This window comes from Corvus hawaiiensis, chromosome 2, assembly GCF_020740725.1.
Source record: "Corvus hawaiiensis isolate bCorHaw1 chromosome 2, bCorHaw1.pri.cur, whole genome shotgun sequence".
In the NCBI taxonomy this organism is placed as follows: Eukaryota; Metazoa; Chordata; class Aves; order Passeriformes; family Corvidae; genus Corvus; species Corvus hawaiiensis.
Genome location: NC_063214.1, coordinates 4,634,821 through 4,655,111, shown reverse-complemented (window position 1 = coordinate 4,655,111; position 20,291 = coordinate 4,634,821). Strand labels below are relative to the sequence as shown.

Here is a 20,291-nt window from a genome sequence, read left to right as displayed (position 1 = left end):
ATTGATCTTGAGCCAGTCATGTTCCCTCACACATTTCTGTATTTGCCTTTCTCTAAATATTTACATCAAAAGGCACTTTTCCTGATGTATTGAAGTGACAGGCAGTGATCCCCCAGTTTCTGGACTATTCAAATTTCTAACTGTAGCTATTGTAGCTTCAGCTCCCCAGCACAGCACTTCTGTCCCTTGTAGTTACCATCTCAGTTTAACGTTAGGCTTGCATTCATCTTTTCTGTGCTGACAGCCAGTCAGCAGCTACAAGGTTTTTCCTTTTGTACACAGAGTTTGCTTTCATGCCTGGAAATCCTTTAGGGCATTTCTCCTTTTCTCCTTTCTTGTGGTAAGATTTCTACCCACTCTCTGCTGTCAGTCCACACAGACTTTCTTCTACCGTAAAACCCACAGCCATTTCCCATTGTGTAATAGCCCAGGGAGACAGCATGTTATAAATATTTACCAGAAAAAGAAAACTTTGCAAGTTCTCTTTACTAAATCTGTGTTTCGCAGACCGATTGGAAGGTGACAGATCAGAAGGATCTGGCCAGGAGAACGAAAACGAAGATGAAGAGTAAGCACCAGTTGTGTGTGAGCACCTGGAGGTCAATGAAATTTGTATAAGACATTAATTATATTTTTCCTTACAGAGCTTTAGTGCAATTCTGAGGTATTGCTTTTGGATAACCTAACCTTTTGGTTTTTTGAATGACTGTGTGCATGACTTGGGGAGAGTGTGCAAGTTAAAATAAGCAAAAATGTTTTTAAAATGTTTTGCCATGTATGAGGGGTGCTAGAAGATGCCAAGTGCAATATTTTCCCTAAACAGCAAATGTGAGAGCTTGGATCAATGTTTTAAAGTAACTTTCATTATAGTAAAAACGTTGGTTCAAATAAATTTCTATACCTGCTGTTTGCATGTTTGTTGCTTTCTAATTAAAAGATTTGGTTGTTTTAAGTAGTTCTGTGGTTTTTCCTTGTGCAGCCATTATCACCTTGTAACTACAACCATTTGCTGCCTTTGCAGTATTTGCATAATTTCTTACAATGTTTGTGAAGTGACAAATACAATTATTTCTTGCAGTGAGCGCTGGGGATTTTGAGACCCCTCCATCTCTTAGTTCTTGCTTTTCCACAGGAAACCCAAATGTAGGCAAAAATTCTCTCTCCCTCAGCTGTAGGGTGCCACTTCCCATTCTCTGCGCTTGGGTCTGTAATGCTGGTGAAACAGTTGTCTTTCCTGGATACATCTGTGAGTTTGCCTTCTTTGCAACAGCAGCAGATACATCTTAATTTCCACTGGATTTGGGGAACATGAATTTGAAAATTCCTGTACATTGTTTCCTAGCTGTAATTATTTGGGAAGGCTCTTCAGTCTGTTTTATGGGCTTTACCCTTCCTCCATAAATTTTCGGATGGCAATGGGTAAGAGAAAGTGAAGGAAGGAAGGTGGAGCAGTGGGAAGAGCTGTTTGCTCAGTGGCAGTTCTTGCCAAGGATGGCAGATGCTGAGAGGCTCCACTGGGAATACAGAATGCTGGGAAGAATTCTAAATCAGGGGGATGAGGGTACTGAAGCCTTCATTACCCTGTTGACATTAAAATACACATGCATCACACAAGCTTCACAAACTTTGCTTACATCAACAAAAGGAATTCCCCACACCAAATAAAAAAAGAACATTAGCACAACATTCTGATGTCCTGATTCACAGTGCAGGCAGGCTGAAGGGGCACAGGGGAGGGATATAAAGCACAGAAACAGAGAGAGAAGGGAAAATAAAACAACTGAAAGAGATAAAGAGAAATTTGTGAGGGAGGAGAAGTGGCAATTATATGGAACTCAGCTGGCAGTAATAGTGAAGATACTTGGGCAAGGGAAGAATAACATGAGGGGAGAGGAAAAGTGTGAGGAGATGGATAAGGGTGGCTGGGTGGTCTCCTTGTTTGTTTTAAAGGAGAAGTTAAAATCACTGAGGAAGAGCAAATTATTAGAAGCATTGAAAGTGATCCAGTGAAGAGAATTTGGCAAAGGAGAAAATAACTGTTGGGCAAAGAAGTTTTTGGAGGCAGAGGGTGCTGAGAAGAATGGACACCTCAAACACTGGAGTGCAGCGAAACCCAAGAGACTTCACATCCTGAGGAGGTCGGTGCAACAGAGGGTGGAGATCTGCTAAGTGTTTGAGAAGGTATCTAACACCAACAAGGGAGAGTAGAAAATGTCAAGGTAAGATGCTTGTTTGTTAAGGAAATGGAGTGAAAGTGACAGATAATATGGATCTCTGTCTTTTCTGGTGGAGTAAGTGGCCCTTCTGTGGGAGAAGGGAGCATAACTAGTTTTTTCTCATGAGATAACATTTTGGTCAAGCCTGTTTAGATCAGCAAGAAATGAAAGAATATTTTATGACTTTGTGGTGGATCTGTTTGGGAAGGGAGAAACACAGGGGTTTAGCGCTGTTCATAGCGCTGCACTGAGCAGTGTTTTTCTACCACATGCAAATTAACCTTGAATTTTTATAACAGGGGTTCTGCTCTCATTAGATTATAAGAACTATACAGGAAATACATATAAGGTGTTTAGTACATAGATAAAGTAGGGTTGTCTGCTCCACTGCTGGGGCTCCTGAGCAATTTTGTGAATGAAATACAGTAACACAATATTTGATGCAGTTGGGTTCTCTGTAGATGATATTTGAGGTATTTTCTTCCAAAAATAGCTCTGGTGTTTCTACAGAAGCCTGACTCTTCTTACTTAGAAATTATTAATTTTTTGCCTTGAAAATGAATTCTTCCTCAAGTAAATATATGGAGAGTATAGCTTTTGTCTTCCCCAGAGAGGTTTACTAAATCACTGTGGATGTCTCTCTAAAAATAAAAAAGCTGCTTTTGCCACTTTTGCTTTAGTTACAGGAATTGCCAGCAAAGATCCTGCCAAATGCAATAATCTTGTCTTTTTTTTTCCAGAGTTCCCCAACAGGCACATTATTCCCAAAATGTCTCTTATTTATTCAAAGGCTAAATATTAGCTTTAATTCCTGATGCGTAGCTGCGGGTTTACTCATTAAAAGGAGGATTGAATCTCACTAAGAGAAATAGTTTAATATCTAGAAGATTTTTCAAACTTTGCTGAAGCTTTTTGAGCAGTTTTTCTACAACTAGGATAATCCATAGTGTTTGGGTTGGTTTTTTTAATTAACATTTATGTGATGGGTTAAATCTCAGTTCCTAGAACCATACACTAATAGGAGCTGTCGGCAGAAGCGGGGATGCTGGTAATTCTAGAGTTTGTAGCAGCCAAAGGATATCTGAAAATGTTATTCAAATGTGCACAGAAGTTAATCGAAGTAATGAGCCACCCCAAGGCCTCCCAAGTTCAGCTGCCAATCTTGTGCTCAGGGTCCGGTTCCAGCCTGGGGCTCGGAGGTGGGCAGTGCTGCCGGAGCTCCCTCTAGTGCCCCGTTCCTGCTGCGCTGGTACAAGCGTGTCCCGTGTGCACCCGCAGGATGCAAAAATCCGGGATGGGGACGGCGCCCTGGCTCAGTTCCTGCCATGGTGACACCGTACTGGAGACCACCATCCTTCCTTTGCAGCGAGCCAGTGGGAGGGAAAGACCAACAAGCTACAGACCTCAATGCTCCTGTTGAGCATCAAATGACCAGATGATTTAGCTGGATGTTTAAAGAGATACCCAAAATGTTTATTTTCTAATAAGATCCCAAATTTGATGGACAGGATGGTGATAAGGATACAGGGAACACCTTCTCCTGCTGTGTGGACTGAGGATTGCGTGTGCGCTTGAGCACTGTCAGTGCTTGTGTGCTGGGAAGAGCGAGGTTCAGGTGTCACTTTTGTGAAGGATATTTTTGAGGAAGAAATTGCAGAAGTAAATGTTCAATAGGGGTTTCACTGGCCTTGCACCAACAAGATAACCACTGAGTATGTGTGCTTGTGTGCAAGGGATGGAAATGTTCAGAGGGGCTGCCTGGGAGAGCTGAGTGCTCATTCTACAAAGCCACTTCTTTTTGGAAAGATCCCACTGAGCCAGGCTCAGTCTCTGAGGCTCAGGCTGTCACAAAGAATCCTTGGGAATAGTCCTGTTCTGTGGGCAGAGCTGGCAGCACTGTTGAAAAATGAGGTACAGTTAGCAGCAGTTGGGTCCCAGCCCATATTCCTCCTGATGCAGTCACACACAGACAAGAGGCCAACTCCAAAAGCCTCAGCTGAAGGACAGGGAATGAGAGGCACAAGACACAAGAGGCACGTGTGAGGTCACTGCTCTGCCCAAACAGAGACTGAACGAGTCTTTGAAGTGTGGGGTGAAATAAATTTTAAGCTATTTCCATGACTTATAACACGCACAAATGCCTTTATCTGTGTAAGCATCCAGTTTGTCTTAGTGACATTCTCTACTGGTGAGCCTGAGTTATTGAAGGTAATAGAGATTTATTTTCCTTAGGTTTAAATGTTTCTTTTGTTATTTGCATTTGCTTTGTTCTTTTGATGAAAAGGCACCATCCACCTTCTCAGTGCCTTTTAAGAACTTTCTGTCAATGCTCCCCTCTAGATTAATTTCCCTTTACTGACAGAGCAAACTGAAGTTCAAAAAACAACTCCTACTAAAACACACAGCACGGTGTTTTGATAGGAAAAATAGGGATATGCTACTCTTTAAAGCAAGCTCCTTTCTTTCTGATTATGACTCCGCCATATTACCATGCTGCCTTTTTTTTTTGCAGGAGGTTGGCTGTACACTAGTATAATCCATGGAATTTGGCAGATTCACTATCCAAATAAGAACTGATGGCTACTAATTTAGGAAAATCTCACTTAAATGGAAAACCCTCTAAATAGAATTTGTTAATGGGCTTTGTAACTAATTGGAAAACAAATCCCAGGGGATCTGCAGCTGTTCTCAAATAGCACTGCAGTTCTTCTCCTTCCCCTCTGCAGGATGACTCCATGCTCAGACCCTGTTCCCGATATTTTCTCCTTCCTCACCTCACTTCTAAAGAAATTTGGTTAAAAACTACATACTTTTAAAACAAACCTGTTTTAGTTAAGTCATCTAAAGGAACAGTAATTAACACAAGGTGCTTTTAATGGTGGGTTGAATGTGACATTTGCCAAGTTGCAAGATGGGGTTGTTATTCCTCAGAGAGTGGTGACCATTCAGTATTATGTGCAAGGTGAGTTGGGGCTCTCACTTCAATTCTTGCTGATTTAATGTTGTCATAGTTGTCAGTAGAGAGCTCTGAGGATGCCCATTCAGGACTTTGTTCATGGTGGAAAGTGTTTGGGGCTGTTTCCTGTCTAATTCCATGAGCATTCAAAGGGGAGATTCTGTGCTTTTAAATAATTTGTGGTTATTTTACCCAGGATTACAAAGAGCAAGGAAGGGTTCTGTAAGTCTTTAAATGAACATGGCTTTAAAAATAGTGTTAGGCACTGTGGCAAAACCATTTGGCTTGGATGTTGGTTGCACTACAGAAGCTTTCCAGGCACAAGGATGTAACATGTAAGACCCACTTCAAAATTCTGATTTTTTCTCAAGTGAATTTTTTTCCTTTTAAAATATAATTATATTGTGCACCTGCTACCATTTCATGTAAAGGCTGTGCAATGAGTACATTGAAGAGGAGGATTCTCTCTGTGGCAGGAGCTCTTGCTCAGCCCAAGTGCAGGGAGACTGGCACACCCCCAGAATTACAGTCAGCACCTCCATCAGCACCCTCTCCCCGTGGCAGGAACAATTCCCAGCCCCTCACTCCCTCACAATCACGCTGTGTGTGCCTGCTCTGGCAGCTCCCTGGGGCCATGGGTGCCACCAAGGGTGACAGTCACACACTTTCCCCCACCGCGCTGAAAATCCATGTGATGGCTCAGAAACTCTGCTTCATTCACACCACTTGGATTTCACATCACCACGCTGAATGGATTTGATTGCAGTCTGGAGGCTCTAAATTTGGACTGTTACATACTCTTATAGAGGAGAGCTGGGCAAGAGATACAGAAATGAGAAACTGAATGAGCTTCATAATTTAATTTCTCTCACCCTGCTTCTCATGCTGTCTTTCCCCTCTGTTTGCTGGCATTCTGTCAAGCAGTTTGGAGTAGTGACTCAAAGGTGTAAGAGAGTGAACCCAAGATGCAGTTTTGGACTGTCAGTGGACAGACAGAGAGTATACACGAGGAGCAGGAGAAAGGTCTGCACTTCCCTCTGCATATTCATTCCCTGGGAAGCAGAAAGCAGCTGAAAGTAAAGAAGGTAAGGATAAATGAAAAGACAAGACCGAGGGAAGGGGGAAATTTTCAATGCAGCAGTGATATTTTGGTTCACTGAAAGAGAGTCTAAAAGCAGAGGCATGTTATAGAGAAGACTGAAGTGCAGCTGGGCTGCAGGGAAATGCTCCAATGCCAGGTGCCTGCATTACCCCCAATGCAGGGGGTATCCTGCATTAAAAGTTGTCAGAGTGATGTGACCTCCTGAGTTGCTGGGTAATGGCCACGTGACATGGCTATAACAAAGTATTTCCAAGTTGCAGAGCTAGGCAGGATAACAAACTGCTGTGCTGTACATCTAGAAGAGAAACAGGCTCTTCTCCTTTCCATGAGAAGGTAGCTGGTGTCTCAGTGAAACTGCAGGCTGAAAAATGTGGGACATCCACCAGGATATATTACTGAAGAAAGAGTAGACGGGAAACTGAGGCTGGGAATCTCTTCTGCCTAGCAGCAGAGCCCCAGATTTGTGCCCACCAGGGGTTTGAGCTGTATCACCAAGTTTTCTGGCAGCCAGAGAGCAAATGGGATGCTCAACCATTGAGACATGAGGCTCTGAGTCAAATGTTGCCATGCTCCTCTGACAGTGCTCAGCTATCACCTCAGGGATGACGTAAATGGTGATCATATTTAGCTTTTACACAGTTCAGCTTTAAAATGGTGTTAGAGCCAGTTTACAGAGAGAGACACCAACATCAAAACTCCTCTTCAAAAGATTGAGAAATTGGGCATGAATGAGAAAACAATTTGCCTATCATCCCTTATCAGCCTAATAATAAAAGCAGGGTTTGGAGCCTTTAACATTTCTGAGGTGAGCCCTCTTCCACCAACCTTTTAAAAATAGGAGGTGACTTAGTCTGTAACAAATTCCTCCACACTGGCAGCTTCACATTAACCTCTTGAGGAGAGGAGGGAGCACATGTGTTTCCTGGTAAACCATTAGTGGCATTGCTGCTGCACTGCTTGGTGAGCTGTGCGAGAGCAAAACTGAGTGCTTCTGGGGCTTTCTCAAAATAGTAAACAGGCTGGTACAACAAATGGAATTGTCACTGATACGGGAGTAACAGCTCTGAACGGGGTGGGTTTGTGCAGGTGTGACCTGTGCTCTTTAATCACCTTAGGTCTTACAATAAAGATCATAAAATAGACCTTTAGTGATTTAGCTGTATCCTGACAGAAGCGGAGTTGTAGCAGGATCGGCATCTTCCAGTCAGTCCCTCAGTTGCCATGGTAACTCCCTAGGATGGGGTGCACTTCAGAAAAATGCAACTTCTGGGCTAAACTGTGGGCTGGAGGGTGGCAGATGGATGGGATTCAGCTGCCTCAGAGGGTGGTACTCCACAGCCAGACATTCAGATTTAGGAATCTACCCAAGTGGTCCATTTGGCACATCAGAAGCAAAATTTATTTTAAACCATCAATTTGTTCCCAGATTTGCTTACTGAGCCACGAAACATGCAGAGCTAGATGAATTCCCGTGTAATCCAAGCCTGCCTGAAAGCCTCGTGGATTGCCCTGAGCAAGGGACTTGATGAAGCCATGGCCCCTTCTCATGAGCAGCCAGCAGAGCCAAGGAGGGCTTCCCATTTTGCTGGGGGAAGTTAAGCTGTCTGGCAGCCTGACACACACCCAGAGCCAAGGACTTGGGATCCAAACGCAGCTGCGAGCTGGAATTGATGTTGTTGGAGTCACTGCACCCCTCTCAAAACACAGGCAGCATATTTCCTTACAGAAATGTTTTGAAAACTAAATGTCCTTATAATTTTCTGTTCACAAAACAATTTGAAATGAAAAAAGGAGAGAAGAAACATCCTGTTCCAACATGGCACAGGACCACGTTTGAACAAGAACATTTCTTGTAAGGGTTTGTCAGCCAGCTGGAGTGCACATGGCCTGAGGATCTGGGAACCTCCTGGATCTAAGAGCAGAAATCAGGAGAAAAACAAACAAATCAGCCAACCAACAAAAATAACCAGCACCACAGGTGTAGGAGAAGTCAACTCGGTTTTAAACAACTACTGCTGTGGGTTGGGGGGTTTTGTGAAACACATTTATTGTGGCTCCTTTATACCATGTGCAGTGGTAAGTCCGCCATAATAGTTGTGTTGTTATATTAAATTAATTTTCCACTATTGTTTTCAGAAACATGATATGCCTTGGTATCCATGAACAACTTGTGTATGCCACTTTTCCTGCACTGCTCAGCTATCCTGTTGCTTTCTACACGCAGCGTTGTGTAAAGTCTCCCTGGTTTGCTGGTGTCTCAGGTGAAGTTCATTGGATAACAGATTCGTCATCATTCCAAGGTAAAGAATTCATATCTGAATATACTTTTGATGAACTAACTAGATTATGAACAATGCACTCCACACTTTCAAAAATGTAAATAAATTTTAGGCTGGCAAACAAACATTCATTTATTGCAGACAGATATTTCAATTCTTACTCATATTTTCATCTTCTAAGGAGGAGGAGGAAGCAAAAACTTTTCCCATGCCTTTTTTTTTTCCTTCTGCAGAGAAATTTGACATTTCTAATTAGGACAGAGCAAAGGGAAATGAAAATCTATTTCAAGAGATGATTCTTCCTGTAAACAGTGCCTGGGCACTTCTGCCTCATCTCATTGCATTTGGGCTGTCAGATGAGCACAATAAATAACGCGTCCTCTAACCTCCGTTTTGTTCTTTTTTTCTGTTGAAATAATTGTCAGTTCTAGTCTTTGACCGCATGTCACTGAAAGAGTTCCTAAATGACAAGTATGTGAGAGCCTTGGTTTAGCTTGAGTTAATTTTAGCTTCTCTTTTCTGACAAAAATTGCATGGGCTAAATTTGGACACTATTTTCTTGCAGAAATACTATTTTGTTTATCTTTTGTTTAAGTTGTTCAACATTTATTTACTTATAGTATTAAGTAAATAAGTTAAGCTCCATTTATTTACTTAGAAGTATTTATTAAAGAGAGACAATCAGTGTAGGGGTTTTTTTTTAACCACAGTATCTAACTATTCTGCCAAGGAACATAATAAATGTTAGCAATTTCTAATACATTTTCCTGGCTTTACAAGAACATTAAAACCCCATCAGATTCACTTGCTGAAAAATGTAGACTATGAAGAAGTTAATTCACTCATCAGGGAAAAAAAAATCGTTTTTGTTTACTTGGAGAAAACTGTAATTAATTTCAGAAATCTTTGAGTTGGCTCCTCTTCCTTATATTCCATATGCAGTAGATGGATGAACACTGGAATCCTATCAGCAGCTTCCACCAGCGTCCTCTGGATTTACCAAGTTGTACCTGAAATTTCTCATCTCTGAACTGGCTTTTCAAGAGTGCTAGCTCCAAAATGGCACAACCAGGGAGGTCCCTTTGCTAATGGACAAAGCAGAGAGAACACAGGAAAGGGCAGGGAAGGGAAGAATTAAAAGCAGCCCTTCCTCCAGGTGAGTGAACAAAAATGACCCCATAATGGCAGCAGCATAGAGAGGCTTCTCATTTGTCTACATAATTCACTGTGCATCACTTTGAGCTCTGCCATTGTGAACAACACCTGGTCTTGTTATGGCAAAAAAAAAAATGCAGTTACCAGCTGAGAGATGCACTGACTTTAAAGGTTGTGGGTTTTGAGCTGGAAGGGACGGTGGGTTTGGGATGGTCCATTTGTTCTGGGCTCCATTTCATCTGTTTGTGCAGTACAACCTGAAACATCCAGGATAAATGTGCCAGGCTTTTTTCATTTATCAACATCCTTGCTTGAGGGATGAGCACAGGGATCTTGTGCAGCTGAATCTGCAGATTCATTAATCTGCATTGAGTGTGTAGTAATCAAATTCTAGGCCTTTTTTACAGATTAATGTTCACTCCTATAACCAATATATGCATTAAAGGGAGTTCTTAAAAACCAGCAGTTGAAATGAGGAATCAGTATTTCCAAGAAAAGTGAAGAACACACCTGATTTCTTATTATGTAACACAGAGGGGAAAAACCCCCCAAAATACACCACTCACTGTTTGCATGAGATAAGCTTTTTTGCTCAGTTCCACTTGAGAGATCATCAGCAGTATTTTTCTAGCCAGTGGGAAATTATGCAGCTTGATGTTTTTGCTAAACTGCCAGCTTTTAAAGGCACAGGATTGAAATCCCACACCAAATCAAAACAAGTTTGGATGACCAATAATAATTTTGGTTATTTTTGTGAGTATGACTTGTTCATATCTTGGGGCTAGTAGGAGATGTGCTACTCTCTCGCATAAAAGCATCACTTGCCCTTATGCTCAGGGTACAGCATTTCACTAAATCACTGAGAAACTGCATGTTTCTTTTTTATTTTTAATAATCTGTAACTTCTATTTGCTACACAATGATTTGCATATATATAATGATCTACCTTCAACTAAGATAAACTCCTAGATACCATTTTCTCACATACTTCTACATTGATTGAAACTTCTCCCTCAGCACCAAACAGACTTGAATTGTAATCTAAAAGGGGGATTATACTTATCAGTCCATATTTTTATCTGTAAAGATGAATAATGGTGGCATTTTTCTACTAGGATGTTTGTAATAGCTGAATTCAGGGTTGTTTTTCCTCTTATTCATGGGATGAACCTGGTTGGTTCTTTCTGCTGTAAAATGTTTACGGTACAGCATGCCTGTGCATTGTTTCTGGCCTATTAAACACTGTCTACACAGAAAAGTCACTATTAAATATCTGTACTGATCTTCACCAAGACATTCATGTGATGCAAGAAATTCAGCAGAGATACGTTGATGTCAGCTGAACTCCTAATCCATTTTGGCTGTTGGCCTCTTGCTGTTGTACCATCAGCTTGGGGCCATGGTAGTAGCAGAGGAAGCAGTAAGTGGCAGACTGGTGTCCAAATTTAGTCTCCTAATGATTGCTTCTTGAAGAAAAAAACCAACAAGACCCCCAACAAAACCTGTGGAAACAACAATGGCTAATTTGAGTTATTGTTTCATGTTCCTTTCTTAGGACTTTCTTTATCCACTTCCAAGCAGAGTTGATGCATTTTCTTTCACAGGGTTAAACTTCAGTCAGAAGGCATTTCAGCCCTTATCTTTGGTGTCCTCATTCCCCTTGGTGAACAGAAATGTTTCTTCTCACTTTCTTTTGCTGTTTTTGCAGTAGCTGCAAAGCCAAGACTTGCTGAGTGAAGACAATTTCCAGGTCTGGTCTTTGATCAGACCCACTGGAGCAACCCCGCTACTGCCATCTGAGGTAACTCCTGTGGCATGAAACATGGTCAGTGGAGCACCAAAAAATTACTTGGGTGGAACCACTTGTGATTTGTTTCCTTTTCTCCTTCTAGTTTCCTGTGTCTTGAAAGGAATGCTTGAAGAGATGTTAGTGTTTTCCTAGCTAGGGTATCAGTTTAAAGGATTTTAAAGCTTGAAGGTGCCAGGATAATCCTCCTGCTCCAGGCCACAGAATTTCTCTTCAGTTTTTAGCCACTGGATCTTGCATTCATTTTTCTCTCAGATATAGACCCATGATGAATGAGAAGTCATCTCTGTGCTGGAATGGTCTCTCTGCAATATTTGAATGGGTTTTTGTTCTTCCAACACCTTATGAAGGGGAGAAGTTGGTACTCTGAAGTTGGATGTGAGACCCAGTGACGATGGCCATGAATTGGCACACCAATGCAATCACCTTCCTATTTCCAAGGAGTAAAGGATCAACGCTAGATTTTTATAGACAATTAGCTTTTAGAATTGCTCTGTCATTACTTGGATTGGATAATGCATGTTTTCTTGGGACAGCTGTAATAAGGTTTCAGAAGAAAATGGAATGAGACAATGCAATTATCACCCATGATTACTCCTTTTGTTCCTGTCTTAGTCAGCTCTTGGTGGGGGAGGGTTTCTTGTTTAGTGTTTCATAAATTATTTCCTGTTGTAATGGTTTTGATTCATTATATGAATCAAAGTGGTGGAGATGTCAGCAAAAAATAATTGTATTCCTAAAATGATATATCAAACACAGAGGACAGCTAATATGAAATGTATTGTGAGAGCCAAAGCTGGTACACCCTGATAGGTAAGGAAATGCACACTCAAAAATAATAATTATGTACTGAAGGATAAAGAGGAAGACCACGTTCACAGCAGGAGAAAAGCAAGATGAAGCACACGTTGGGTTTACAGATATGTACACATAATTCCTTTGCATTTTATGCATGGTGCTCTTGGGAGACTCTTCAGTGCCTGCAGCATTTGATTCCAGCTTTCAGCAACTGTACTCTCAGATATCAAGAGTTTTACAAATTCTGCCAAAAAGTTGGAAAATGGAAAATCTGTGGTCATGGCTGGCCAGTGAGAAAAGGTACCAGATCACACCATGACTTCTCAAGCTACTGCCAAAATCAGCTACATCAAGAACAGGATTTTCTAAGCCTGTTCAATGTCTCTGAGCCAGCTGGTCACCTCCCCATCTTTGCTTTCAGTAAAATGGGTCCCCAGAGGCAACACACAGCTCTTTCAGTATCACTAATGTTTTCTCCAGGAAAAATATTTTCATTCTCAAAAAATCCCAATGGACTTTATTTATAATTTACAGAAATATTTTAACCTAAAATTTTTATAATTATTGGTTTCAAAATGATATCCCTACTGTGGCTTGTTGTAGCTCCTAATAAATACTGTTTTCTGGAGACTTATAAGCCTCATTTCTCTCCAGATGACTGAAGCTAGCAAGAGCTCATAAACCATAGGAAAGTAGACCTGAAGAACATTTAATAATTCAAATCACCTTCTTCAAGAACAGTTAGTGAAGAAAATATATTTTCTTGTTAGAAGCTTGCAAAGATACTGAACAGCTTTGAATGAACTGGCAGCCAACTATGAGTTGGCTGTGCAATAGGAAAAAGTAAACAGAGGAGAAAGAAAAACATATCCAGTTAAAACTACTTGGATCTGCTAACTACTGACAGGGCAAGAGCACTTAAAAAAACCCCCCAAAACCAACAAAACAATACATTAAAGCAGCTTTTTCAAATTATGTTAGTCCTTCCAAACCAAACACTGGGAAAAGTCAGGTGGTTGTTTAGCTTATTCTGATTTTTAATTTAAAGGGAAAAACTGATCCCCAGCATCTCTGTCTAGAAGATGTGAAACATGAAGGAATGTCAAGATCATGATTATCTAGCCTTTTACTCCTGTTTGTTTGTTAAGTAGACAGCAAATTCTGTGTTATACTGAGCTTCTGAGACAGTGAAACTGAAAATATGCTGTCCAGATTAAATCTGGGTAAAAGTAACACTTTGTGATTAACTTGGTAATAAACAAGGTTTATTCCATTGCATTTAGTGTGATTCAATATAATGTACTTTAGTATTTAATGTAATTAACGACTTTTAAAAAAGAAACCTGTCTTGGTTAAAAAAGAACTGCAAAAAAATTGAAAACTTTAGTGCAAATGGAATAAAACTGTCTTTCTGTGACCTTATTTTAATATAGCATCTTACCTACCAATGCACTTCATATAATACAACCCTCAAATTTGGAAATCTTCTCTGTCTTTGCCTAAACAAGGAGAAATCAATTAAGTTTTGGATGATTTTGGGGACTTAAATCTGGAAGAAAGATGGGGCTTGAGAGAGTGGGAGCTGGGAAAGAGGCATACAGGGTTGTGTAAAGAAAGTCTGGGCGAGGGAGAAAGGAGTGCACAAGGGCTGTGCCTCTTTGAGAGGGAAGCTGTGGGGTTAAGAATAAGGCAGAAGGAATGCAAATGTATTTTTAGTCGAAATTAGAGCCACCTTTCTAAGTCTATGGCCAAATTATCCAGGCTCCTCTTACGTGAGGCACCAACTATCCTGGGGACTTAACCCCATGGTGACAAATGAGCCCATGAACCAGTTAAAAAGCACGGTCATAAACTGTTGAATTTCAGGGTTGTACATGCAGGAGTTTTCTCCTGGTTTTACTATCTCCAGAAGAGTCACCAAAACTTGCAAAGATAATAGTAAAACAGCATGTTATTTCTAGATTTCCCGAACCAAGGAGCTGCACAGGAATATTGAGATTTCTGTGGGCTGGGAATGTCAGCTGGGAGCAGGGGAGCCACTCAGATGTGACGCTGGGGAGCTATTTTGAGCTCCAAGAAGCTGATAGCTGCACAGCGAGTGGCAAGGAATTTGCAGGGTGGCTGTGGGTGAGAATTCCCGTGTGTGTGGAGCAGGCAGAATATTGCTGAGCTGATTGCAAACAGAATTTTGAACAACTTACAGTCCCTTCAGAAGAAAGGACAGACTAAAATCACTGGTAGAGTTGGGGGCTTTGGGGTTTTTTTACCTCTGTGGGATTAGAGGATTTATGGCTCCGTAGGGGGTGAGGAGACAGAACCTTGCTGGGCATGGCTCCTCTTCTAACTCTAAATCAAAGGACTTTTTCAACCTTAGTTTGCAGGAGCTCAGCCCATTACCTCTGAGAAAATCTGATTGTTCTCTGGTCTACATTCAGACAGTGCAAACTTTGTTCTTTCTCCTTGTGCTCCACACAAGTACCCCTCATTTTAGTCCAAGCTACTGACTTGACTTTAACACTGGATTCCTGCTATCTGCAGAAATAGCAGCTATATCCCTTGTGGTTCAAAAAGTGACAAGGCAGTTAATGAAACAGTTGAGCAAGTTTTACAGGCCTCCCAAAGCCAAATGATTTCAGACTATATTCCACTCATACTGCAGGCAGCTTGGGCTAATTAGTAGGTATTTTGGTAGTCTGCTCACCTTCATAGTTTCTAGATCCTACTAGGTAAGAGTATCCAGGCTATGTTAATAATACCTTTTAAAACCCTCTTAAGATACAGGTTTGGCTGAAGAGCTGAACATCAGGAATGGCTGCTCTTCTTCCCTTACTGCAGGTTTGCAGCTAGACACTCATTCTGTCATGGAACAGTTAATGGCTATAAATGATCTCAGAAAATGTGAGAAGCAAGTAGGAACACCGACACTGAAAAAACAATCAGGAAGTTGCAAAACTTGAAAATTTAAAGTTGTAAAGTAAATAGGATAAAAAGAGCGTAATCATTGACAGCCAGGGAAGCAGATACTCATGAAAGTGGCAGAACAATCAGGTAAAACAGCACCAGAAATGTCTCCTTTCACTTAGCAGTCACTGTTAAAGGATGCTGCAGGAAAACCAGGACACGAACTGTCAGAGAAGACAACGTCCCATGAACTTGCCTGAGACCCACAGAGACAGCCTGAGGAGACATGATCGATTTTGTTGTCATGGAGTCACCAGCTAATTTATTGAAAATCACAAAGGTAGAGTGTGTGGAAGGGCAATTTTTCGAAGATTAGAAAAATAGAGCACTTGCAAGCAAAGAAAATGAAGCCATTTAAAACCATGGAGAGAACACCAGGAAATGGAAAGGTAGGGGGACAGTTTAAGTGCAAAATGGATTACCTTCCCCTAAGGTGCTGCAAAGACCAAGCTCTTAGCACAACTGACATCTTTGTAGAAAACTGAATCTTCTGAAAGCTGGGAACAACATCTACCAGATCACAAATTACTAGAAAATAACTGCTTTACTGGGTTTCAAGAACAACTAACAAACCTCTCATGTACAGACAGTGGGATGGCCAGACTGTGAGATACTGGAACCTCCATCTGCTCTTCACAATAAAGAAAAATAAACACCTGTGGTTTTCCTTAGAGGGAGTAGAAATTCTGCCTCCTTTTCATGGTGATGCTGCAGCATAAGACCAGCCATTGATCAAGTAAGAGCTACCATGACTCATTTCAGGAATTAAGAACAGCTTAAAAAACAAACACTATCACCAAGAGAGCTTGTACCAAGGATACACTCCAAAGTGAACCTCTCATTCTGTGATATTCTCCAGATTTTTATGTTACAGCTGTCCCTTTCATCCGCTTTTCTCTGAGAAGCACTTCTTTACCTCTTTTGCTTGTGACACAGAATTTTTTTGTGTTAAGGTCTTGTGGACATCCAAACTCGCCAGTAAGTAACCTGGACATTAAAAGCACATTTATATAGGGCCTTTACTCTTTTAAACAAGAAAGACAGAGATAAAACTGAAGCATTACCCTTAAGCTTAATTTGCCTCACTGCAACTAAGAATAATGGTACAAAGAGGATACAAGGTCTTAATTGCAGAGGTTTAACAGGCCTTTCATAGTTTAACAGAGGCGCAGTAGCAGAGATGCCAGACTTTGGCTGTTCCTCTCACCAACTTTTCCTTCACTGAAAGGCACATCTTCCTGTCTAGAGTGAGTGGTGCTTCTGTGGCTGCTGAGGGGTTATGTTACTTCCAGGGAATGATCCTTCACAGCCTAAGGGTGCTGCTCCATGTCCCACACCTGCCTGGCCTGAGTCTTGTCCCTCCTCCCTGCCTGCCTGGGAGCTGCCTGCTCCTTGACTGCAGAAATGAAGTAGGAGTGAAGGGCAGCGATGCCTCCCGTGGCTTTTCAAACACTCAGAACCATTGGTAGCCTGTGCAAATAAAACACCTGACAGAAGCATACGGCCAGCAAGGAGCAACTGCCAGGAAGGATGGACAGACAGGAAGGAAGGAAGGAAGGAAAGAAGGAAGGATAGATAAACTTCTATCATCAAAGCAGGGAATTCAAATGTTCTCAAAAGTGATCTCTGCAAAATAGCTGCCAATTCCAATTGTAGTGCTTCTCTTCCTTTCAAATTCTGCCTCTCCTAGCCCCATTCAGTCTAACTGTTGCAGGTACAAGCAGACACGGATGCAGTTTCTCCATCCTCTTGTACCCTGCATTTGAGCTGGTGATCTCTGTTCCACCATTCTGTGATGTTGGCTCATCACTTCCGACTGCCTGCTGTCCAGATGCAGAGTATGCCTGTCATCCCCCTCCTGGGAGTTTTGTCCAAGCATCCTGGCTTTTCTGAGCCTTGGTGGGTTGACTATAGCATTTATTTTACGAATAGTAATGGTCTTGGGTGGGACTAGGAGAGAGAACTGCTAAGATTCAAGCATTCAAGCAAGAGTTGAATGGCAGCTTTGTATCAGCAAGTCTGGTCACAGGATTGTCCCAGAGACTCCTGCAAGGTTCTGAGGAGGAGGAGATGATGCTGGAGCAAGTGGTCTTGGGTACCCCCAGCCTACAGGGAAAGACATGTAGATCCAAGCAACATCCAGCATCAAAATTCCACTCCAAATCAAAACCAGAATGGGTCTTTTAACTGATTTGTAATCAGTGCAATTCCTACAGAGACAACAAAAACACCCCTGGCTTTTCACCCACACTTCAACCTCCTGAAACCCGCTGGAACTGAAAGCTTGCGGTGGAAGTTTAAGAGCTGTTTTGGCGTGTTTGCAAGACCATGGAGTCTGAAGAATTCCAGGGAACCGTGCCCCAGACTTCTCAATTCTCATTAGATGTGCTGTGCTATTAACTGGCAGGCAATCTCATGAAGTTGGTAGAGTAATTGTGTCTTGGTTGCAGGCCAGACTAAATTTAGGAAAAAATTCTGAATGAAAGACTCCTCCATTTATCAGGAGAACCATCAGAAGTTCAGCTTCTGAGAGACATTTCTCCTGATCAGCCTTCACAGCTGAACTATCTGTGGTAGAACACCACTTTCTTTTCTTTTCTTTTCTCTTTTTTTTTTTATTAATCCCTACAGCCAAGTAACTTTAGAAAAGGTGTTGTTATTTTGATGGGTGTTTATTTAACAACTCATTTCATGGTAGAAACCCTTTAATATCAGAAACTTGTGAGAACAGCCTCTTCCATCAGCCCAGTTCAGTCTCCAGAAAGGCTTTTCCTTTTGATGAAAATTGTATTTTCTGTTTTTGATCTTGATCTGCTGCTGGTCCTTGACTGAAGTCTTTTGAAACTTACCTGGGTTAAAAAGACTAATTTTTATCATGACTTTTAAGACAAAGGGGCTTTGAGGACATGAAGAAAATCACTTTCCTTCTTGTACTCCAATAAAAACTGTGAGCCATTGTGTTTTATCTCTAAAATTCAGTACTAAAGAAAATAGGAAGTGAGTTTGGCCTGGAATACTTGACTCTACTGGGCATACGTATGTCCCTATTTAGTCCAAGTGTGTTTGCATTTGTTCTCTTCCCTTTCTCTTTACAGTCTGTTACTCAATCCACTGGGCTAAAGTGGAATTTTACATCAGCTGTGAAAGTGGCCAAAACGCTGTTTTTGCTCTTTTAGAATGTTTTAAAGTCTCCCACCATCACCAGAAAGGGTAAAATGGACTTTTGACAATCCCTTGTTTCTCCTCTGCGTTTTTTTACATGAATAACAACTACTCTCTCTTCATATTAAAAAAAAAAAAAAAAGAAAAAAAGAAAATGTGTTTTGTTTTGACACTAAGTGTGTAAAACAACTGGAGATGATTCATGAACTTTTACTTCGGCATGACTATTGTTGCATCCTGACCTATACTGCCTATTTTAATTTGAATTCTCTTACCTGTGTGGTACAAATCATCCCTTTGTCTTGTGTAAGATCTTAGAAAAACTAGGATATTCCAGTGTAATGAAAATGCATTATTTTCAGTGATGACAAGGCCAGTAATAACACCCCCCCACCTAATCCTTTTCATCCTTTTCTATACTTGGTAGGGCTTGCTGAGAGTTACAGCTTTTACTTGAGTAGCTCTGTTCTGGGCAGGAGAAGATGAAAGTGAGAAATTGTCTTGTAAAAACACATGTCCCTGAGAGAAAATTTAAGGCAAAGAGGATGTTCAAAGTGTAAACAAAAGTGTGAATCATTGTGAGTGGATGTAAAGCTTCATGACTGCTTTTTACTTCAATTTGCATAGCTGCACTTTCAGGCTGACTTTAGGTGATGAAGTACAATCTTTCTAAACCCTGTATTTTCCTCCTATAGATAAGGCTTCATATCAGAGCATTGGTGATCTAAAGTTTAGTAAGGAAAAGAATTTAGCAGCACTGATATAGCTGCCTACCTCATTCCTGCTGTAGTAGTAATGTTTGTGTTAATATATGGGTTTTTTACACTGGCTTTATACAGACTGGAGTTAAGATCCTGCAGGATCAGGGAACTGACAACAGAAGGGCTGGAAATTCTATGGACACCAAGCATGATGTTTGCCCAGCTCTCAACTACAAATACCCTAAAACCCACAAATTATGTATGTTCACTTAATGCTGCAGGAGAGAAAGTAGCTTTTCAAACAGCTTTCCTTACCCAGTGCTGAAAGCCCTGCAGGCTGCCCAGGGTTTAATAATTGACTCCGTCTCTCTGTTGCATTGAATCGTGATATGCTGGACTCTCTACACTTTTCTCTATTGCTGAACACCTTGATCTGCAGCCTGAAAAACAAAGAGGGAGCAGCAGCATTGTGAAAAGCAGAAAAGAGATAAATGATTTTTTTTTTTTCAGTGAGACAATCATTCCCTGACATTTCACAAATTGCAAAATGGAGCCCTGAGCTTCTTGCCTCTTGCTCAGAGCTCCCGGGGTGCAGCGGGATGAGACTCACATGATGCAAATGGGGATGGCTCTCACCACACGTATTTTCAGTGTGATCTTTTTTACAAACACCTATGAATAAAAGCCCTCATTGTCACCACTGGTGAGAGGCACCCACACCTCCAGTAATCCATCAGCACATGTCAGTGGGGTGTGTTTGTGAGACGCCGGTGGAGCTGGGAGTCGAGGGGTGTGGATTGAGGCTGCTGACCTTAACTCTGGGTGTGTTGGAGACTCTGCCTGCTCTGGGGCTGGGAGATATCTCCTGCTGATCAAGTGAGTTATGCAGTGGTGTGTGCATTGATAACAGCTGCACGTTGTTCTCCGTGTGCTGAGTGAAGCTCCTTCGTTACAGGAAAAAAAAAATCCACTTCAGAAATACTAGAGAGGTTTCTTAGAATCCCTGAGCCTATAAAACCCAGGGCTTTGCTACAGGTTTTAATCAACTCAGTGTTTATTCAAAAAGAGGCATAAAGCCAGTGCCCCTAAAAATTAGCCTCATTTTTGACTGGGACCCAAGGTCAAGTCTCCGTTAGCTCATACTTCTGGAAATG

General features: G+C 41.4%; 1 protein-coding gene and 1 long non-coding RNA gene across 7 annotated transcripts in view; both read left to right on the top strand.

The window, feature by feature from the left end:
* DCAF6 (DDB1 and CUL4 associated factor 6) overlaps positions 1–955 on the top strand; it is a 77,791-nt gene extending 76,836 nt beyond the window's left edge. For all 6 annotated transcript variants that reach the window (XM_048293585.1, XM_048293584.1, XM_048293588.1 and 3 more), the window contains one exon: positions 508–955. In XM_048293585.1, coding sequence (XP_048149542.1) covers positions 508–572 — 65 coding nt within the window. In that variant the 3' untranslated portion in view covers positions 573–955. The remainder of the gene's footprint in view (positions 1–507) is intronic.
* Positions 956–6,273: 5,318 nt separating this feature from the next.
* LOC125321191 lies at positions 6,274–13,735 on the top strand. The gene is made up of 2 exons (XR_007201478.1): positions 6,274–8,574; positions 9,496–13,735. It is a non-coding gene; the product is annotated as an uncharacterized LOC125321191 (long non-coding RNA).
* The last annotated feature ends 6,556 nt before the right edge of the window (positions 13,736–20,291 follow it).